Here is a 20,856-nt window from a genome sequence, read left to right on the forward strand (position 1 = left end):
AGTTCCACAGCTTGACTAAATGTAGTAATTTTGCCTTATGCGACTTGTTTTTTTTAACAGCGACATTTCAGGGGGGAAATAAGAGCAAGAGAGAGATGGCTGGTCGGAAGTCATTTGAAACACGTTTGAATACGAAAAGCACATTTATATAAAAGCGTGTCGAATGTTTGAACGCATAAGGTACCGAGCACTACACACGTGCGTGTGCTCAAGCGGTCGGAGATCAAACTCGGATCGCGCGCGCTTTAGTCGCGGACACACACACACACACACACACACACACACACACACACACACACACACACACACACACACACACACACATTTTGTTATAATTACGGTTTATTGTACAAAATTTAAAAAAATATGCAAAGAATAGAATTTTGGCAGCAAAGATAATAGCGGAAAAGATATCCAAATAATGTGAGAGAGACAAAATGCCACACAAAACATCAACTTGACCGCCTTTGTGTAGCGATAGTGTTTATTGTCTAAATGGTCCAAGACAGCATACATTAAAAATACAGTAAGGCTTTTTTGTGTGAATGTGTTATGCCAACTGTGTCAGTACAGTGAAACACCCCGTTTAACCTTCGCCGGTAGTCGTGGGTCCGTGTGGACCCAGAAGGGTGTTTAATTGCAAATATCTCTTAAACTCGTTGGACTTTTTTAATGAGATTTTAAGAATGCCTCTGGCACCTAAAAAGCTCTTATGTCCTAAAAGATCATTAAATTTCAGCGAGAAGTAATTAAGAAAACAAAGGTCAAATTTCGACTACACACGGAAGACATCGTGGGGCCGTGCGGACCCATGTTTCTCAAAGAAGGAACTTACATAAAAACTAGGGAGAGAAGTCACAAACCTTCAGGTATTGCCTCTAAACATCATTTTCTACGATCTGTTTAATTTTGGAGTTAATAAGCAAGTCGCGTGGAGCGAAATTAATTCATAACAATGTGGGTCCACACGGCCCCACGACGCCTACAGAAGGGTATGCTCGTTTTTTTCTTCTTTGAGAAGATTTAGTCCGCACGGTAATAATTAAATTATTAATTTAAATTAATTTCTTCTCGCGAAAATTTAACCACGGCGTCCACGGAAGGGGATGCACGTTTTTGCTTCTTTGAAAAGCATGGGTCTATGGAAGGGTATGCATATCATGTTTCTTCTTTGAGAAGCATGGGTCTACGGAAGGGTATGCATATTTTTCCTTCTTTGGAAAGCATGGGTCTACGGAAGGGTATGCATATTTTTCCTCCTTTGAGAAGCATGTGTCCGCACGGCCCCACGATGTCTTCGGTGTGTAGTCGATAACCCGGTCGGGCGAAGGTTAAGACTTCTGCTTTTAAGACTTCTCCCCCTTGTCAGACCATGTTTCCGCAGATTTCCTGTCCATACCTATCTGAATTTACTCACTTTTTAAGACTCCCTCCTTAAAAGGACCTGGTTTTCTACAAATAATTTATTTTTTTTAATCTAAAAAAAAGGGGGGGAGGGAGTTCCACTTTATAGTGATTTCTTCAACAAAAGGTCGCCCGATATGGGACCTGCCAGACGTGTCCGTACCTTGCGGGTGACTGTTAATGACAAGTAAATTTTGGTCAAGGTGATGGACAACAAAATCATGAAAATGTGCCCTTTTTTGAGAGTCAGGATAGCTGTAGCCGGTGTACCAGGTTAAATCGGTTTGAAGAAAAAAAATATCAGCTGGCAATCTCTGCACCGGATCCAACGGGTTTTCTTTGTGCGGTTTCGTAGCGATCAGAGTAAACACCTGAATGTCATGGCAACGAGTGTGCGCCATCTGAGTGTGTATTTTTTTCCGCTGCCATGGACATTTTGACATAGCAGAGAGCATCACTAAAGGCAGTACATGTAGATTAAAAACAAAAAATCAGCTGTCGACTAGCTGTCCGCATATAACACTGAATACTCCGAACACTTTTCATCGATGACAACATGACACAGCAATAACGTCAATCCATGATGACTGAACACGCGGTGGTGACGTCATAGCTGAATGACGTCAGGTGGCTGTTCACGCGGCAGCCTGCATGGCCTTGAAGGCGCGGGTGTGCACGTTGTGGTTGACGATCTCCCATTTGCCGATCCAGGGACCGGTGATCCTCGTGTCGAAGTCAGGATCAACCTCCTGTACACAAGAAACATCATGTAGTCAATCAATCAATCAAATAGTCAAACAAGCAAGCAAGTAATCAATCAATCAATCAATCAATCAATCAACCAATCAATCAACCCACCAATCAATCAATCAATCAATCAATCAATCAATCAATCAATCAACCAACCAATCAATCGATCGATCAATCAATCAAATATGTAATTTAATCAAATGATCTAATCAATAAAGCAATTAACAAAGTAACTAACGTACTATCCGACTGATCAACTAGCTAACTAATTAACCAGCTAAGTAACTATCAATATAAGTAGCTTATTAAATCAATCAATCAATCAAACAATCAATCAATAATAACGTAATCAATAAATACAAGAATGAGTGAATAACTAGGAAAAAAGTTTTAAAAAATCCGTTCTTGTGAATGTTTTGTTTTGTCTATGAATGAAGGTCCCATAAACTTAACCATTCTTATCTCTGAATCATAACAAATTTCATATTTCATTATAATTTAGATAAATCTCAACACAACATATAGCAGAAATGGATTCAGAGTAAACGTGCGGACCTAAGCGCTCAAGAGACGAGACAACAGAGAGAATTATGTATTCTTGTACTACCAGTCATAAACAAAAACCCACCTAGGCAGATACGTTTTAGTTGGAGGTCTTTGTGATGTGGCCGTTTACTGTAAAACCAGTTATACGACTGAAAAGGGCATTCATTAACCGACCATACTCAGCACACAGATTAATTTTACACGAGGTAGTGTCTATACAGTGGAACAGACATCACAGACAACCCCAAAAATCAACAATTCACAAAAGCAAGGTTCCAGCGTTAAAATCGACGGGAAAATAAAGCTAATATAACCGGTTTTACAATAAATAGTCTCGTAACAAATATATGAACTCAAACGCATCTGCGTATACTTGGGTTTTTTTCTTCTCATAAGAGACGCTTTTCGGAAAACAACTCTGTCAGGATTTCCATCAAATGTACATCGGAGTCAGTTATTCGCTGCGATTGCTGGTTTGAACTGGTCGAGCACGCGTCATTGTTTGACTCGATCACTATAGTGGGGCGTAAGTCTTCCACAACGCTTGGAAATCCTGAGAGAGTTATTTCCGAACATGGACTATTCGGTACCAACCTCATCCCCTTCCACGTGCAAGTGACGTTTCTGCCACACCGCTTTGCGGTCAACCTTGAAGAACTCCTCCCAGTTGGGCTTCAGGTTTTGTTGCCGTGGTGACCGCATCAGGATGCCCTCCTGGATGCCATAGAAACCAAAGTTGCTGCTGGGCGACTGCCAACGAAGATCCACGCTCCAACGGACGTCGTTGGAAACGTTGGGAAGACTGCAGAATTTGGAAGAAGCTTGTTTTGAAAGTGGCTTACTAGCATATCGTTTTCCTTTTTACATTTAGTAGTGGGGCTCGTATGTTGCAGACGCACTCATAAATCATTCACATCTTGCAACAAACATCATACTTTGTGATATTGTTCCTTATAATTATTTAAGGGATTTCAGATACAGAGCCACTTCAGAAATCGTTTTTTTGTGTCTTTGATAGGGAATAAAAGGCTGCATTTACAGCAGACGAAATTCGTACCAAAAGCGCTCAGCAGTAAATATTCCCAACTCAGCAAATGTAAAATTCAATGGTTTACCATGCACCAGAAGTTGTCTGCTGATAACACATGCATGACATAAATACTCTTATGGGTATTTTTGTGTTCTGGTATTTAATTTGATCGTTTTTAGAATTTTATATATCCGCAGCATGAAAATTCAAGATGGCGGCCTCCGCAACATTGCGTGTTTTGATTTGAGCGAAAACAACGTTTCTGAAGGTAAGTTTTCAAGAATACGCATCCATTCACCAATGTCACATCATTTTACTGTTTAATTCTCCCCTGGGGTCTGTTATTCATCGGGTGAAGCGCTGAAATGCAGAGACTTTGTTTAATCTTGCAATAGCTCATCAGCTGGATTGTCAGTGATGCTGATAGATCTAGATCTATCTGTTGATTACAAGTAAGGAAATCATGATCGCCACGCTGGTGATTTTAAACAGATTAAACGAACTTTGAATAAAAGGCGAGGAGAAAGAGATTGTTCATGGTATGATAAATGATTAGTCCTGCCTACGTTAAGGACTTCCATAAGGTGGGGAGGGGTAGAGTCAAAAACTGAGTGAGGGTAGGCCAGATAGTAGGATGACCAGCTGGAGATAAAAACACTCCACTCCCCATGTCTTTACAGTGTTGTGATCAAACTTTCAAAGACGGTAGGTAACAGACAAAAGCATACAGTGTATGCTAATCAAATGAGATAAGTGGTTTTGAAAAATGAAGAGGTACCGCTCTTTGAGTTTTACAATTTTGGTTTGTTGCTTGTTTCTCATCCTTTTGCTTATTTTAAGTTGACCGTGCATTGGTGTGAATTTTATTTTTACAGGATATATACAAGAGTTACACCACATGCCGGTTCCTGGGAACAAGCGTTCTGCATTTATTCCGGTGCCACAGAAGGGAGCCGATTTCACTAGTAGTAGTACTACTGTATCAAGGTTTGTTACCTAATACATCTTAACAGCAAGATATTTTTATTTGTATTAATTGGAACATGTTTGCACATCATTTGTAAGCGACCTCTGTGAATTTGATGGGTTTAACGTACGAACCCTCACTTAGTCACTATGGTCAACATTCTGTTAGCGACTGTTTGAAGCGAATAAATGTAGCGGTCAGAAAGATTCCAGAATCAGTTGGGTCACTGGAAACTGTGTTTGTTTTTTAACCTGAAACAGTAAGAATTATACGAATTCATGAAATACAATTTTCTTTCATTTTGGTCTGTTGTGTGAAGACTTGCTAACCCGGCTTTGACCGACTCTCTGAGATAGTAAACATTATTCAAATACATTCAAATAAAAATGTCACTTTTCATCTTTTGTGTGAAGGGTACCCCAGGCTGATTTCCTGCACCATGGATGTAGAGGAGGCCAGACAGTCTGCTTCTCATTCCAGCTGTGTTGCGTTTTTTTCTGCTCGTGAAGTGTATCGCCACATTGCCAAAGCCATTGGCCAAGAGAAGTCACCCTGTCTGCCCATTTTGCATAGCCTTACAGGCTGTGACACTATGTCGTTCTTCAATGGTATTGGGGAATCAGAAGGCTTGGGAAGTATGGCAAGCATTTGAAGACGTCACTCAAACTTTCTTCAGGTTGTCTGCTCCTCTTTGTAAGCTGAGTACCACTGACAGGGCAGCACAAGAGCTTTTTGGTGTACATTTGTAGGACAAAACCAGCAACGTATTGGGCATGGGTGTAAACAGTGCTAGACGGTACCTCTTCAGTAAAAAGAGCTGCCAAATTGACCATAATCTCCTTACAAGTGAGGTGCTGCTGCAGGACATGAGATTGAGAAGAGCCATCTACCTATTAGACTTCCAAACTCTGTGGGCTGGCAGTTCAAGGCTGGAAAGTGGGAGTCATTCTGGACGAGCTTTCAAGAGGTATCCAGCGTGTGCCGAGAACTCATGAGGTGTGCCTGCAAGAAGAGCTGTACAACAAAACGCTGCAAATGCTGCTAAGAAGGACTGCAGAGCACAGCTCTCTGCAAATGTGCTTGCATGCCTGTGAAAACTGTCAGCATCTAAACTGTGCAAAAATATTATTGCACCCATTTTCATACCCCAACTCAAACTTTTATTCCTGTGTCATTTTATTCAAACTGTCTATGCCATTAAAGGCTCGCATCTTCGCTATCTGGCACATTTTTTTTTAACATCATCATTTACGCCGTCAAAATAAGGATACCCTTGACGTGACAAAGAGATGTGACAAAAACTTCGGGTACCTTTTAAAAAGCCGACGACAATTCCTGAGGCACAACTGGGTCACTGTTGTATACGAAGAGAAAGTCAACTTGATTATCCATCCAGAACAGGTTGTTTTATTTCGCCATCTTGCATATTTCTAGTGTTGTGCCATTGTACCTACTGATGTATGTGTCGATCTCACGGATGAGATGTTTATGTGTCAAATTTGAGGGATACCCAAGTCAACTAAAATCCATGTATTTTAGCAATGACCAAGTGGGTTGCGTTGAAACTTTCAGGAATGTGTGTCTACGCACGAGGCGTAGTTCAACCGTTTGAGTACACTTTCAAATCTTCACGAAATAATATTTTAACAAGAAGAGCAAACGCTCGATCGAGTCACTTTCGCAGTTCTGAATATTATATGAGGCATCAGATGGACAGGAAGAAATTGCTATTCACAACACAATGAGTCACGTTCACATAAAATTTGAGCCCGGTCACTTTTATAGTTTCCGAGAAAAGCCCAACGTTAAGTTGTGTGTTGCCGAACAGAAAAGGCTAGTTATCTCCCTTGTTTTTCTGATAACGTTCGTAAAAGGCTACAGATGTAAATACTTTGATGTAAAGAATAATCCTACAAAGTTTCAATCACATCCGATGAACTTTGTCAAAGATATAAAATGTCTAATTTTTCCTTTGACGCTGACCTGTGACCTTGAAAAAGGTCAAAGGTCAACGAAACCATCGTTAAAGTGTAGAGGTCATTGGAGGTCACGACTAAACAAAATATGAGCCCGATCGCTTTGATAGTTTCCGAGAAAAGATATAAAATGTCTAATTTTTCCTTTGACGCTGACCTGTGACCTTGAAAAAGGTCAAAGGTCAACGAAACCATCGTTAAAGTGTAGAGGTCATTGGAGGTCACGACTAAACAAAATATGAGCCCGATCGCTTTGATAGTTTCCGAGAAAAGTCCAACGTTAAGGTGGTGTCTACGGACGGCCGGCCGGACGGCCGGCCGGCCGGACGGCCGGCCGGACAGACTAACACTGACCGATTACATAGAGTCACTTTTTCTCAAGTGACTCAAAAACTGCCACAGGTTTGTTGACTTACATCCCACATATTTTTGACTTCGCATGTATATATGACAGATGGTTGTTTCAAGTACTGCCAAAGTTTCTTTTGAGTATAGACACTTGCCGGAATGTGCTAGTTGTGTAAACACATGAGAACAAACAACGTTTTCGAAATACAGCGATTATGAATTTTAGTCGACTTTTGAGTTGATACATTACATTTTTATCAGTTTTATTTTGGGGGTACCCTTATTTGGGCGGCGGTCAAATAACCCATGTAAAGGCCACCTTTTATCTTGAAAGTGTTCCAGTTAGCCAAGTTGAGTGCCCTCAATAGCATACATTGAATATAACAGCACAGGAATGAATGTTTTCGTTTTGGTATGAAAATTGGTGCAATATATTTATTTTTGCACAGTTTAGGTAATCCACAAATTCTTCAACCCTGCCACCCACACCGTCCAATCATTCTCTGCACCAACAATACTTGTATTGTTTGTTTAAAAATGTGTTTGTGTTAGTTTCTATTGCAAGAGAATGTCTTGTAGCATCAAAAATGCCTAAATACCCTTTTATTGGCGGCCATTTTGAAAATTGTAAAAAAACTACTGATTTCTTAATTTTTTCACGGTGGCTCTGTATCAGGTTTTGTTAAGCAAAAGCAAATGTCCATTTACGCCAAATTTGCTGTTAATCACATGAAGTGAAATATGCCTAACATACCCAACCGTTTACACTGGCGGCCATTTTGAATTTTTTTTTAAAAACTACCCATTTTTTTTATTTTTCGCGATGGCTCTGTATCAGGTTTTGTTAAGCACATAAAACTCTTCATATTTGCTTAATTTGATGTTTGTTGCATGATTTGAATGATTTTGCAACATAGGAGCCCCACTATAGTCAAGTTTTGACTAAATGTTTTAACATAGAGGGGGAATCGAGACGAGGGTCGTGTCGTGGTGTGTGTGTGTGTGTGTGTGTGTGTGTGTGTGTGTGTGTGTGTGTGTGTGTGTGTATGTGTGTGGGTGTGTGTCTGTGTGTCTGTGTGTCTGTGTGTCTGTGCGTGTGTGTGTGTAGAGCGATTCAGAGTAAACTACTAGACCGATCTTTATGAAATTTGACATGAACGTTCCTGGGTATAATATCCCCAGAAGTATTTTTCATTGTTTCGATCAATGTCTTTTATGACGTCATATCCGGCTTTTTGTAAAAGTTGAGGCGGCACTATCACACCTTCATTTTTCAATCAAATTGATTGAAATGTTGGCCAAGCAATCTTCGACGAAGGCCGGACTTCGGTATTGCATTTCAGCATGGAGGCTTAAAAATTGATTAAATTTCTTCTCCTTCTTCTTCCTCAGCGTTCGACGATGCAAAAAAAAAAAGGCTTAAAAACTGATTAATGACTTTGGTCATTAAAAATATCTGAAAATTGTAATTCAACTTTTTTTTTATAAAAGGATCCAAAATTACTTTTATTTTATTCTTCATCATGTTCTGATTCCAAAAACATATAAATATGTTATATTTGGATTAAAAACAAGCTCTGAAAATTAAAAATTTAAAAATTATGATTAAAATTACATTTCCGGAATCGTTTTAAAAACAATTTCATCTTATTCCTTGTCGGTTCCTGATTCCAAAAACATATAGATATGATATGTTTGGATTAAAAACACGCTCAGAAAGTTAAAACGAAGAGAGGTACAGTAAAGCGTGCTATGCAGCACAGCGCAACCGCTACCGCGCTAAACAGGCTCGTCACTTTCACTGCCTTTTGCACTAGCGTTCAGTTTCATTTTGTGAGTTCCACAGCTTGACTAAATGTAGTAATTTCGCCTTACGCGACTTCTTTGTTCTTTCTCTAAGAGACAGGGAAGGAGAGAGAGAGAGAGAGAGAGAGAGAGAGAGAGAGAGAGAGAGAGAGAGAGAGAGAGAGAGAGAGAGAGAGAGAGAGACAGAGACAGAGACAGAGACAGAGAGAGCGAGAGACAGAGCGAGAGCCTGCCAGCCAGCCAGCCAGACAGACAGACAGACACAGACAGACAGGCAGAGAGAGAGAGAGACACAGAGACAGATAGACAGAGAGACTTAGACTTAGACTTAGACTTAGAACATTTTATTCACATAAAGGGTAGACATTTTAGGCCATAGGCTTAATCTTACAATGTGCCCTTTACATTCACACAAACACATATTCACGCGTGCGCCCGACTAGAATCATAGAAACATCAAACATACAGTAATAATAAATGAGAAAAGTAGTAGAAAATACAAGAGAGAGAGAGAGAGAGAGAGAGAGAGAGAGAGAGAGAGAGAGAGAAAGAGAGAGAGAAAAAAGACAGACAGACAGGCAGACAGAGAGAGTCAGAGAGTGACACAGAGAGACACAGAGAGAACCAGCCAGACAGAGACAGACAGACAGACACAGACAGACAGACAAACAGACGGACAGACAGACAGACACAGACAGACAGACATGCAGAGAGAGAGAGAGAGAGAGACAGAGAGAGAGAGAGAAAGAGAGAGAGAGAGAGAAAGACACACACAGACAGACAGACATGCAGAGAGAGAGAGAGAGAGAGAGAGAGAGAGACAGACAGACAGACAGACAGACAGACAGACAGACAGACAGAAAGAGAGGATAAGATCAGATCAGATCAGATAAAATTATGCGTGCGTTCGGGCGGGCGTGCGTTCGAGCGGGCGCGCGTGTGCGCGTCTGTCTGTCTGTCAATTTGTCAGTATGTCTGTCCGTTATTACCTGCGGTGGGGAGTCAGATTGTGGAATAAAATGAATCCTCCGAACTCAACCGGCTCCACCTTGACATCGTCCTCCAAGTTTACACCTGCACACAATGGATTGTAACGCTGTTTACCTTGTCTCGCTTGTTTCTTTGTCTTTAGGGGTTGCATGGTATTTAACACTTTCTACCCCACCTCTCTCGACCAATTTTATTTTAGCCGAGACCAGCTGTGCTGCAGCATGTCACTCAGAATTTTAGCAACTGTGTAGTAACTGTGTATCAATACGCTGGAATGCAGGCGTTAGATGGACGTTACAGGAAGCGACTGAAGCTAACAGTCTGAGCGGAAATATCCGTACCTGGTCAGATAGAGTGGGTACGAGTGGGTACGGATATATATCCGTACCTGGGAGACAATGAGTTAATCATTAATACTCGTAACTCCAGAGTAGGAGAAACGTCAACAAAGAACATGCCCGGGAGCGTTTATGATTTGTATGCGTTACTCTCTGTCTTTGTCTCAATCAGTCAGTCATTTTTGTCACTCAGTGTTTAAGTGAAATGTTCTCATCAAATGAGTATGACGGTCATTCATTCCTCATTCCCTCAGTCAGCCAGTCAGTGAGTAAGTCAAACTTACTCGCCAAGTGAGTTCGACACTAATTTTGGTCATCACCCGCTCAGTCAAACCAAGCATTTCGTCAACTTACTCACCAACTGAGCTCGACGGCGACTATATATGGTCATTCACTCAGTCGGTCAGTCAGTCATTTGGTCGACTCTTTTACTATGTGTCTTACATGTTAACAACGGGAATTTTGGACCCAGAGAGGTGTTTAGTTGAGAACAATGTTATTACTTAGTGCATGCATTTAAAGCCATATGTACTCGATGACTATACACGCTAATTGCTTTACCAACAGCTGGAGACATGCTAAATTAAGTTCCCTGCAAAATATTGTGGTCTAGGACCCCTTCAATGTTGAGATATGTTAATTTTCATTTTGATCTGGATCGTCCTATTTATAGATTTGCCAACAGAGGTAGCGTTGACGCAAGGGAAATAACTCCGCGTCTTTGTTTACATCCAAAGTTTTTGAGACTCTAAAACAAGCTGTAATGCATGTATATGGTCCGCGCATGGCGACATATCGTCATTACATGGTCTTATGGTGCGTTTGACATCGATTATGGGCAAACTACACTTTGTAAACACGGGAGCGCGTACATATGCCTTTAAATATAATGCTAATGTTGTAGTGTATCGTTTGTCTTAATATTACATGCACCACCACTGCAATTTCTCCATGTGAGATAATAACGTTAATTTGATTTGATTTGATTTGATTTGATTAGTTAGTCAGTGAAAAACAAGTCAAACTTGCTGACCAAGCGTTTTCTCCATCTCCTCCTCGTCCAGCATGATGTACCACGTGGGTCCCTGACAGCACGAGTGTACCGCCACCTTGCCGCTCTTGTGACCGTTCTTGGCCATCTGTGACGTCACAAAGGACATGACGTCATACACAGGGTCATCATAATGCACGTGGTGTCGCCTACATTTTTGTTTGAAGGTTAAGGCTAATCAGGCCTTTCCACAAAAGAAAATCAAAACCTCTGCTAGTACGCATGTACGCGTGCCTTACACGTCCTCTTTGACGTATGTGACGTCACTGACATATGTGACGTCACGACGTACTTTTCCCCATGTGTGGCAAGCAAGAGATTTTTGACATACATGATGACATAAAACAGGTACAAGGCATCTTAACGGGTATCATATTGCGTCATGACGGTCCCTGACAGGGCACACATGTTTGTCCGCCTTTTGATATACATGGCGTTAACATGTGACGGCATTGGCATTACGCATGTCTTTAAAAATGCATCAGTGAGCATTTGGATGATAGACAAATCCACACAAAAAGAAATCCTGTGTAAATTGTTTTACGGTTTCATAATTGACGAACTTTTGCATGGGGTTTACGTTTCCAAGCTTCTTTCCAGAGATTGGGTGGCCGAGTGGTAACGCACTTGCGCTCGGAAGCGAGAGGTTGCGAGTTCGACCCTGGGTCAGGGCGTTAGCAATTTTCTCCCCCCTTTCCTAACCTAGGTGGTGGGTTCAAGTGCTAGTCTTTCGGATGAGACGAAAAACCGAGGTCCCTTCGTGTACACTACATTGAGGTGTGCACGTTAAAGATCCCACGATTGACAAAAGGGTCTTTCCTGGCAAAATTGTATAGGCATAGATAAAAAAAATGTCCACCAAAATACCCGTGTGACTTGGAATAATAGGCCGTGAAAAGTAGGATATGCGCCGAAATGGCTGCGATCTGCTGGTCGATGTGAATGCGTGATGTATTGTGTAAAAAATTCCATCTCACACGGCATAAATAGATCCCTGCGCCTTGAGTCCGAGTCTGGAGATACGCGCGCGATATAAGACTTCATATATAAATAAATAAATAAATAAATAGATGAGAGAGGGAAGGGAACATGGGGAAGGGCCGGGGAGCGTGCATGCGTGCGTGGGTGCGTGCGCGCGCGTGCGCGCGTGTGTGTGTGTGTGTATGTGTGTGTTTGTGCGCTGTCTTTCTGTCTGCCTGTCCTTCTGTCTGTATGTCTGTCTGTCTGTCTGTCTGTCTGTCTGTCCGTCTGTATGTATGTACTAGATGATTACCCGCTTCGCCGGGTACCGGCTTCGCCGGGAAGAAGTAGAGGCGAATACCAGGCTGCGCCTGGGACCCGGCTTTGCCGGGTGTACGCCGGCTTAGCCGGCGCACGAAGGAAGGAAGATCTAAAAATAGTAACGTGCAGTGACCTTCTAAAAATAGTAACGTAGTAACGGGAATATGGATTGACGCCACACGAAGGAAGGGAGATAAACGCGCAAAACAAAACACTGGAGAAGATAAGGAAGAGTTACTGGGAATGGATATAGTGGATCTACAGAAAAACCAAAATCGGTTCAGCGCTGCGCGCTGAGAGCACGTGTTGAAATATCTCATCGATGAGGTTGTGTCCGGGGTGTAGCTGAATACGGTCTCCAAATTTGAAAAAGATCGACCGAGAACTTTGGCCGTGCATCGCGAACAGACACACAGACACACAGACAGACACTAGTCGTATATATATATATACATGTGTCAAATTTGCAGAGAGAAAGAGACGGAATTACAGGCTTAAATACAGAAAATAGAGGGGGATTTACAGATGAAAGCTTTATCACAATGAACACAGAAAAGCCGGGGAAAAAGCACAGCAAAATATGGCCAACCTGCATACACCCGTTCTCCGGCACAGCGTCCAGGAAAGGGATCCAGGCCGTCGCGATCATGTGATCGTACGACTCGTTGCTCATGTAGGCACTGTCTGCAAGGTCAAGGACGAATATGAAAGCGTATAATTATAAAATTATGTTAACTTGTATGTAGCTCTGTCAATACTCTGTGTAGGCCCTATATTTTTGTGATTCAAATCAAAGTGCGTACTTCACTTTTACACACACCCCCCCCCCTTAAAGTGTTGTGTTTGTGTTTGCGGTTGTGGTTGTGTTGTGGTGTGTGGTGTGGTGTGGTATGATTTGGTGTGGTGTGGTGTGGCGTGGCGTGGCATTGCATTGCACTGCATTGTATTGTATTGTATTGTATTGTATTGTATTGTATTGTATGGTAGGGTGTGGTATGGTATGGTATGGTATGGTATGGTATTACAATGCATTGAATTGCTTTGTATTGTATTGTATTGTAATGTATTGTATCCACAATATCTTATTGTACTATACTGTCCAACCTGTCTATAACAACCAACCAAGGGAAAGTAGTTGCTAGAGACAGGTGTTCACTGTGTTGAGGTGAATAATATAGAAGTAAAACTCGTCTTTGGGACGCATTGGAGTGGTCGTTGTAGGCAGGTGGTCGTTTTTCAGATGACGTCACAATGGCAGGTTTGACTGTATTGCATTGCATTGCATTGCGTTTCATTTCATTTCATTACACTGCATTGCATTGCAGTGTAGTGTAGTGCAGTGTAGTGTAGTGTAGTGTGGGGTAGTGTAGGGTAGTGTAGTGTAGTGTTTTGTACTGTATTGTATTGTATATATAGGTTACACACTCCGAGTTCTGATTATCTTGCATATTTTCCCGAGGGTCGATTTTCATGTATACTCAATTCGGCATACAGGGTTTATATTTTTACCAGAATTGCGCACGATAGTGGCAGCTCAACAAATTCAGTTCGGGCCGTGCTGGTTTGATCGTTGACCCAAGTCAGTTCGCATGCAGTGTTACTGTTTGTCAGTCGGGGATAGAAATGTTGGCTGTCATCGCGCTGTTCTGTTTTTGGTTTTCACACGTGGATCACTTACATATTCAGTCGTCGGGTTTAGGTGAGCCAAAGCTTCAATACTTCGCCTGTTGTAGACGTTAAGCAATAAAGCTTGGAAGTTGTATGTCGGCACTGAGAGTCGGTCGCGGTACATCGCTTTCTACTTTGTCCCGGTCTTGAGTTTGAACACCTAAGGTTGGATACATCTAACACCTCACATCCTCTTCTCTTCCCCATATATCTTAACTGTATCTCCAATTTCTTTTCGTCTTCTTCTTTTCATTTTGATGCCACTCCCTCATTTGTCGCTGAACCCCCCAGTTGACTCGACTCGGATTCACGCAAGCCCGTCTAGCAGACGACAGTTCGAACAGTCTTGAACAGCACGGTTGCAAGCAGATTCAGCTATCAATCGAAGCAATACACTTAAAGCCAAAGCAAATAACCAAATGAGAAAACCTAACGTTTGATTTGACTTCATGGTGAGTCTTCTGATAATTTTTTTGGCGTTGGAATGGATCTCAACGGGTTCCCAGCTACGATAACTTTTCCAGAGTTATGCACCGCAGGCATGCCTTCGACAATCGATGTCAGTTTCAGATTGAGTTTTCGAACTGCCAGGTGACTGGGTTCTGTGTTGATTGCTCTCTCTCTCTCTCTCTCTCTCTCTCTCTCTCTCTCTCTCTCTCTCTCTCTCTCTCTCTCTCACTCACGGTTCTGTGTAGATGGCTGTCTGTGTAAAAATTAGGGAGTATCGTCCCTTGATCCCACTCGCGATACTCGTTGAACATGCCTTTGACCATGCAGTCGCTTCAACCAGCGAAATATCTCGACTCCGCTCCTTAAATCCATGCAGAATGTGCGTATCGTATGAAGTATTCTTTATTTTCTCAATATTGACACATGTAGGCCTGTACCTATACGTGATATTGACTTTGACACCACAAAATATTTCAGTCGTATGTTGAAAAAAGTAGTCCATCTGTAAACTCTGAATATGCAGATGACCTCTATGAATTATTCAATTGTACTCTGAAATCAAAGACAATGACCAATGACAGTTGAGATCGAAACTCGGTTGTGATGGGATATCCATATGGTTGTGATGGATTATTCAGAATAATCACCTCCTCAGCTGCTAACAGGGACAAAGAGGCAGGTCATGGGATAATGTATTGTATTGTGGCGCACGTTAAATGTCAAAGCAGCACCGCCCTGATATGGCCCTTCGTGGTCGGCTGGGCGTTAATCAAACAAAAAGAAATTGCTTTGCATTGCAGCATGATAATTATACTCACCTTGGTGCCAGGGTATATTGACGGCCTCACTGCGGGGTGTCTTGGTGCGGAGGTTCCAGGTGGGATGTCCGGCGATCTCAGGCCCGAGGATCTGCTCCAGGAGGTTCAGCATCCTCTCGTTGCTCCACAGGGCGCGGAACGACTGTGTGTCACACGATATTTAAACTGAACTGAACTGAACTTTGTTTAACAAGGATAAAGATTTAAGGCTAGGCCTTTTCTTACCATCTGTCCTTGAACACACACACACACACACACACACAACCACAATAACACACACACACACACACACACACACACACACATGCACACAACCACAATCATACACACACACACACACACACACATATATACACACACACACACACACACATATACACACACACACACACATGCACACAACCACAATCATACACACACACACACACACACACACACAATCATGCACACAACCACAATCACACACACACACACACACACACACACACACACACACACTCACACACACACACACACATATATATATATATACACACACACATTCCATTTAAAGATTTTGCGCGATTGTGTGAAAGATAAACTATTTCTATGTTCTGGGCGAAGTCGAATACGCGAAGTATACTTCGCGAAGCTGGGCGCACGGAGCTTCAGCACTGAGTTTTTCGGTAAAATGACTTCGCGTAGTCTTCGCGAAATCGATTTCGGGCTCATTTAAGGCCTTTATTTGCAAAATATACCTGCGCAGTTTCAGCGGCACAGACGACGCACTGCCTATTATTTATGCTGCTTTGGCGATTATGACAAGAACTTGGCCTGTTTTCCTTTCACGCAACGTGTAGCGGGCTGGGATAATCTGCAGTGCGTCGTCTGTCCTGCGCATGAAAGGAAAACAGGCCAATTACTCGTCATAATCCCTATCGCGGCATAAATAATAGGCAGTGCGTCGTCTGTGCCGCTGAAACTGCGCAGCTATATTCTGCCCATAAGGACTTACAGGCGGCATTTTTTGGTACTTGAAGAGCAGAATATTGGCGCCTTGGAAGTCTTCCTCCAGTCTTGTCAGGCGTTGAAACAGGCCGTACTCCTTGTACAGACCTACAACACAAACCATAACACTGGAAGCTCTACACACGATCAGCAAGTCCCATCACAGATCCCCAACACCACCAGACTGCTACAGTCGAACCCGTCTATAACGACCCCCCCCAAGGGACCAAAAAATAGCCTATGTAAGCAGGTATTAACACTTTCTATCCCACCTATGTTGACCAAGGTTTTTTTTTAGCCGAGACCAGCTGTGCTGCAGCAGGTCACTCCGAATAGTAGTAACTGTGTAGTAACTGTGTATCAACATGCTGGAATGCAGACGTTAGATGGACTCTGCAGGAAGCGACTGAAGCTAACAGACTGAGCGGATATATCCGTACCTGGTCAGATAGAGCCATATGAGTGGGTACGGATATATCCGTACCTAGGAGACAATGAGTTAAGTAAGTACGCACAAAAAAATGGGTCGTAATATTGAGGTAGCCGTAAAATAGAGGGGTCGTTAAGGGAGGAACAACTGTATTGGGTGAATAATTAAGTCTCATAATTCATTCCCTTGGTCTATGAAGTACTTTATACATTATGTGAATTGAATGTTGTAGTAAGACCTTGTTTGCCCTTGACATACTTTTGACCTTGCCGGCATTGTAGAGTTTTTGAGCCAGCTCTTCTACCATGACCTCAATGTCACGCTTGCATGGTTCCAGCTCTTCACGCGTGAAAAAATCACGCACCACAATATAGCCCTGCAAAAATACAAGAATTTTTTTTTTATTAAAAAAAGTACGAGGTTCGTGTCAAAAAATTAATCCCATACAATGGCGAGCTTTTAGACAGAAGAAAAAAAATCTTGCGCAGAAAAAAAAGACCTCATCGAAAAACTAACAGTTCACGTGGCAGCTGAAGTTAGCAACGATAAAAGCAAATTTACAATCAACATATGCCTTCAATGTTGACATAGTGTGTCTAATAATAATAATAAGAACATTTATATAGCGCTAAATCAAAAACTTTCGTTAAAAAGGCTTGCTCTAAGCGCTTGACATCTAAACTAAAACGTCATTCACACTCTTTACAATGATGTACAAGAACTTCATGTCACACTCTTTCATTCAGTATAGCACCATTCACACAGTTGTTATTCTGTACAAGACAATAAGTTAGTCTAACATTTAGAATGTTCATAAGATGAAAACAAGAGAAAACCAGACTGATTAAAACAACTGCTTAGTGCTAACAAAGCATGAATCTTAATGATAACGTAATACATGTTTAACTGTTAAGACCATAAAAAACCTATATGCTAAAATAACTTCGAACTTTTAAGAACTTCTTATAAGATACACAGCACATCTAGATAAACACCAGAATGATAAAACAAAAGGCAACTCGTTAAAACTATTAAATGCATCAATGTCTAATGTTTCAGTCATAGCGCGGATAGCACGGATCTCTGTATTTCCCGCTATTATAACCTATTGTTATCAGTGGTAGTAGTAGAAGTAGTAGTAGTTGTCCAACTAAGTCGGTTGTTTGCCACTCCTTTGGATTTCTCGACATAGTGCAACAATTCAATCCCTCCCCCCCCCCCCCCCCCCCCACACACACACACACACACACACACACACACACTTCTATCGCCCTTCTCCTCCCACCCCACCCCCTCAGTCTGAGATTATCTGTTGAATAAAACAACTCTCCGTCATGCATCCTCGTTTGATTTCTCATTTCTAGCGAAACATACTCACTTCTTCAAAGAATTTCTTGATTTCGGAATAGGGCAGCTGGCCTGGTTTTTTCTCCTTCACTGGCGGGGGCAATGTGTTGAACGGTTCCGGAACAGCCTTGTCTACCAATCCCGATACTGGTTTGTCCGCCATTGTGCTGAAAGTGGAGCACAAAATGAGAATGTAGTGTGCCTGTAGTTAGTTTTCCCGTACAATGTAGAGAATGGATAAAAAGGTCACTGTTCAGTCATTGGAACAGGGACATCATTATGCTACAGGGATACAACAAACGCACACACTCGTACTGACAAACAAACACACACAATGACACTATGCGCGCGTACAGACAGTCGGACAGACTGACTGACGGACACACACACACACAAACACACACACACATCAAGTTATCAGTTGCAACACTCTTCTTTATTTGGTGTTTAACGTCGTTTTCAACCACGAAGGTTATATCGCGACGAGGGAAAGGGGGGAGATGGGATAGGGGAAAGGGGGGAGATGGGATAGAGCCACTTGTTAAGTGTTTCTTGTTCACAAAAGCACTAATCAAAAAATTGCTCCAGGGGCTTGCAACGTAGTACAATATATGACCTTACTGGGAGAATGCAAGTTTCCAGTACAAAGGACTAAACATTTCTTACATACTGCTTGACTAAAATCTTTACAAACATTGACTATATTCTATACAAGAACCACTCAACAAGGGTAAAAAGAGAAACAGAATCCGTTAGTCGCCTCTTACGACATGCGGGGGGCAGAGAAATAAGGATGTGGAAAAGAAGACTTTTGGTAAGTGAAATAAAGGTGATGGATCCAGTCAGTTAGAAATAAGACAACAAGAAAAGAATTGGAAAACTGCAGGGAATAGTAGGGAGAGTTTTCTTGGAAGGAAATATAGGTGAAAGGACTGGTAAGGCAGAAATAAGACAAAAGAAGAGAAGTAAAGGGGTGGGGTAGCTCTGTGGAAACACTCCCGCCGCGTGAAGGCGACCCCATGGGAGCTTGCAACACTCCCCGGGGAAATCTCTTTCTCTCTCTCTCTCTCTCTCTCTCTCTCTCTCTCTCTCTCTCTCTCTCTCTCTCTCTCTCTCTCTCTCTCTCTCTCTCTCTCTCTCTCTCTCTCTCTCTCTCTCTCTCTCTCTCTGCGTCAACTGATACCAGAGATAAACACAAAGGAGCGAGAGTCTCTTTTCAGCCCAGACACCACGACGAAACTTACCTCAAAAATGACAAATAAACCGCACAGTGCACTGCGGGTTTGGGTTTTCAACAGAATGGATCAAGCGCGTCGCAATTTAACACAATACCTTCGCTGACTTGTTTGATGTTACACGGTCTCGTGCGCAAACTAGATCGATTTTAACAAGCATGACTGCTGCACACTTGCACGTATCGAATTTTGTGTATCTATTTTTAACTCACTGAGTGAATATATCCTTCCTTAGACGTCCTGATCAGCTGTGCAGACAGAATTTCAACATGGCGTCGATGTCAGCTATTCAGACTGGCCTCAATAGCCTAACAGGTAGCCTACACGAAACAACCACAACTGTGTAGTTTTTACACCCCCGGTATAGGGGTGTGTATAGGTTTCGCTCGATGTGTTTGTGTGTTTGTGTTCGCATATAGATCTCAAGAATGAACGGACCGATCGTCACCAAACTTGGTGAACAGGTTCTATACATTCCTGAGACGGTCCTTACAAAAATTGGGACCAGTCAAACACACGGTTAGGGAGTTATTGGTGGATTAAGATTCTACAAGGACTTATAGAGGGACATATTAATGGTCAAAGGGAAATAACCTTCTCAGTTGGTGGCAGTGAGAATGGTTATTTCCCTTTGACCAACGGGGGTGTTTTTCCTACCTGGGAGGAATTTCTTGTTTAAGCATGCCTCCGGGTGTTATAATTATGCTTGTACAGGGTGACACAAAAAAAACAGATCTATCCCACCAAAAGTTTAATATTTTCTGAAATAATCAGCCGATTCTTTTATTTTTTCAGGTGAGCCAAGCTGAAATGATGTTCTAACAGCCCACCAAGTTTGAGCTTCAAGATGTCATGGACAACGGAGCATAAGACATTTATAGTCGAGGCCTATTTTCGGTCGAATTCTATCCAGACTGGTCAGCCGCAGATGTGACCCAGAGTGGTCCCCCTATTCACCGGACTTGAACCCCCCAGATTTTTATCTGTGGGGGTACCTCAAGGACAGGGTATATGGCAACAACCCCCAGACCATCCCTGATCTTAAGGCAGCAATAACAGCAGCTGTAAGAGCGATCCCACATCTGCGGCTGACCAGTCTGGATAGAATTCGACCGAAAATAGGCCTCGACTATAAATGTCTTATGCTCCGTTGTCCATGACATCTTGAAGCTCAAACTTGGTGGGCTGTTAGAACATCATTTCAGCTTGGCTCACCTGAAAAAATAAAAGAATCGGCTGATTATTTCAGAAAATATTAAACTTTTGGTGGGCTCTGTTTTTTTTGTGTCACCCTGTACATGTACAAATACACAAGAAAGCTTGTTTCAGTGCGGTGTGCATAAGATACGCATTTTGCTGTGCATGTGTAAAATTGTGAATAGCTCTTTTTTCGTTGTAGGCCTGCGTAAAATTCGTGTCTGACTCTGTTTAAAA

General features: G+C 42.1%; 1 protein-coding gene and 1 long non-coding RNA gene across 5 annotated transcripts in view; one reads left to right on the forward strand and one right to left on the reverse strand.

The window, feature by feature from the left end:
• Nucleotides 1-885: 885 nt before the first annotated feature.
• The window catches only part of LOC138948789 (1-deoxypentalenic acid 11-beta-hydroxylase-like), a 21,046-nt gene continuing 1,075 nt past the window's right edge, over nt 886-20,856 (reverse strand). For 2 of the 4 annotated variants that reach the window (XM_070320404.1, XM_070320402.1), the window contains exons 2-10: nt 18,219-18,354; nt 17,099-17,216; nt 16,418-16,518; nt 15,424-15,565; nt 13,077-13,171; nt 11,189-11,294; nt 9,817-9,901; nt 3,295-3,502; nt 886-2,153 (exon numbers count right to left, since the gene is read on the reverse strand). In XM_070320404.1, coding sequence (XP_070176505.1) covers nt 2,040-2,153; nt 3,295-3,502; nt 9,817-9,901; nt 11,189-11,294; nt 13,077-13,171; nt 15,424-15,565; nt 16,418-16,518; nt 17,099-17,216; nt 18,219-18,350 — 1,101 coding nt within the window. In that variant the 5' untranslated portion in view covers nt 18,351-18,354 and the 3' untranslated portion in view covers nt 886-2,039. Of the gene's footprint in view, nt 2,154-3,294; nt 3,503-9,816; nt 9,902-11,188; nt 11,295-13,076; nt 13,172-15,423; nt 15,566-16,417; nt 16,519-17,098; nt 17,217-18,218; nt 18,355-19,431; nt 19,606-19,634; nt 19,731-20,856 lie in introns of those variants that run through there. The other 2 variants (XM_070320401.1, XM_070320403.1) reach the window with 2 other exon arrangements.
• On the forward strand, nt 3,573-5,437 carry LOC138948790 (uncharacterized). The gene is made up of 3 exons (XR_011450081.1): nt 3,573-3,998; nt 4,606-4,717; nt 5,111-5,437. It is a non-coding gene; the product is annotated as an uncharacterized lncRNA (long non-coding RNA).

Source organism: Littorina saxatilis, linkage group LG15 (assembly GCF_037325665.1).
Source record: "Littorina saxatilis isolate snail1 linkage group LG15, US_GU_Lsax_2.0, whole genome shotgun sequence".
In the NCBI taxonomy this organism is placed as follows: Eukaryota; Metazoa; Mollusca; class Gastropoda; order Littorinimorpha; family Littorinidae; genus Littorina; species Littorina saxatilis.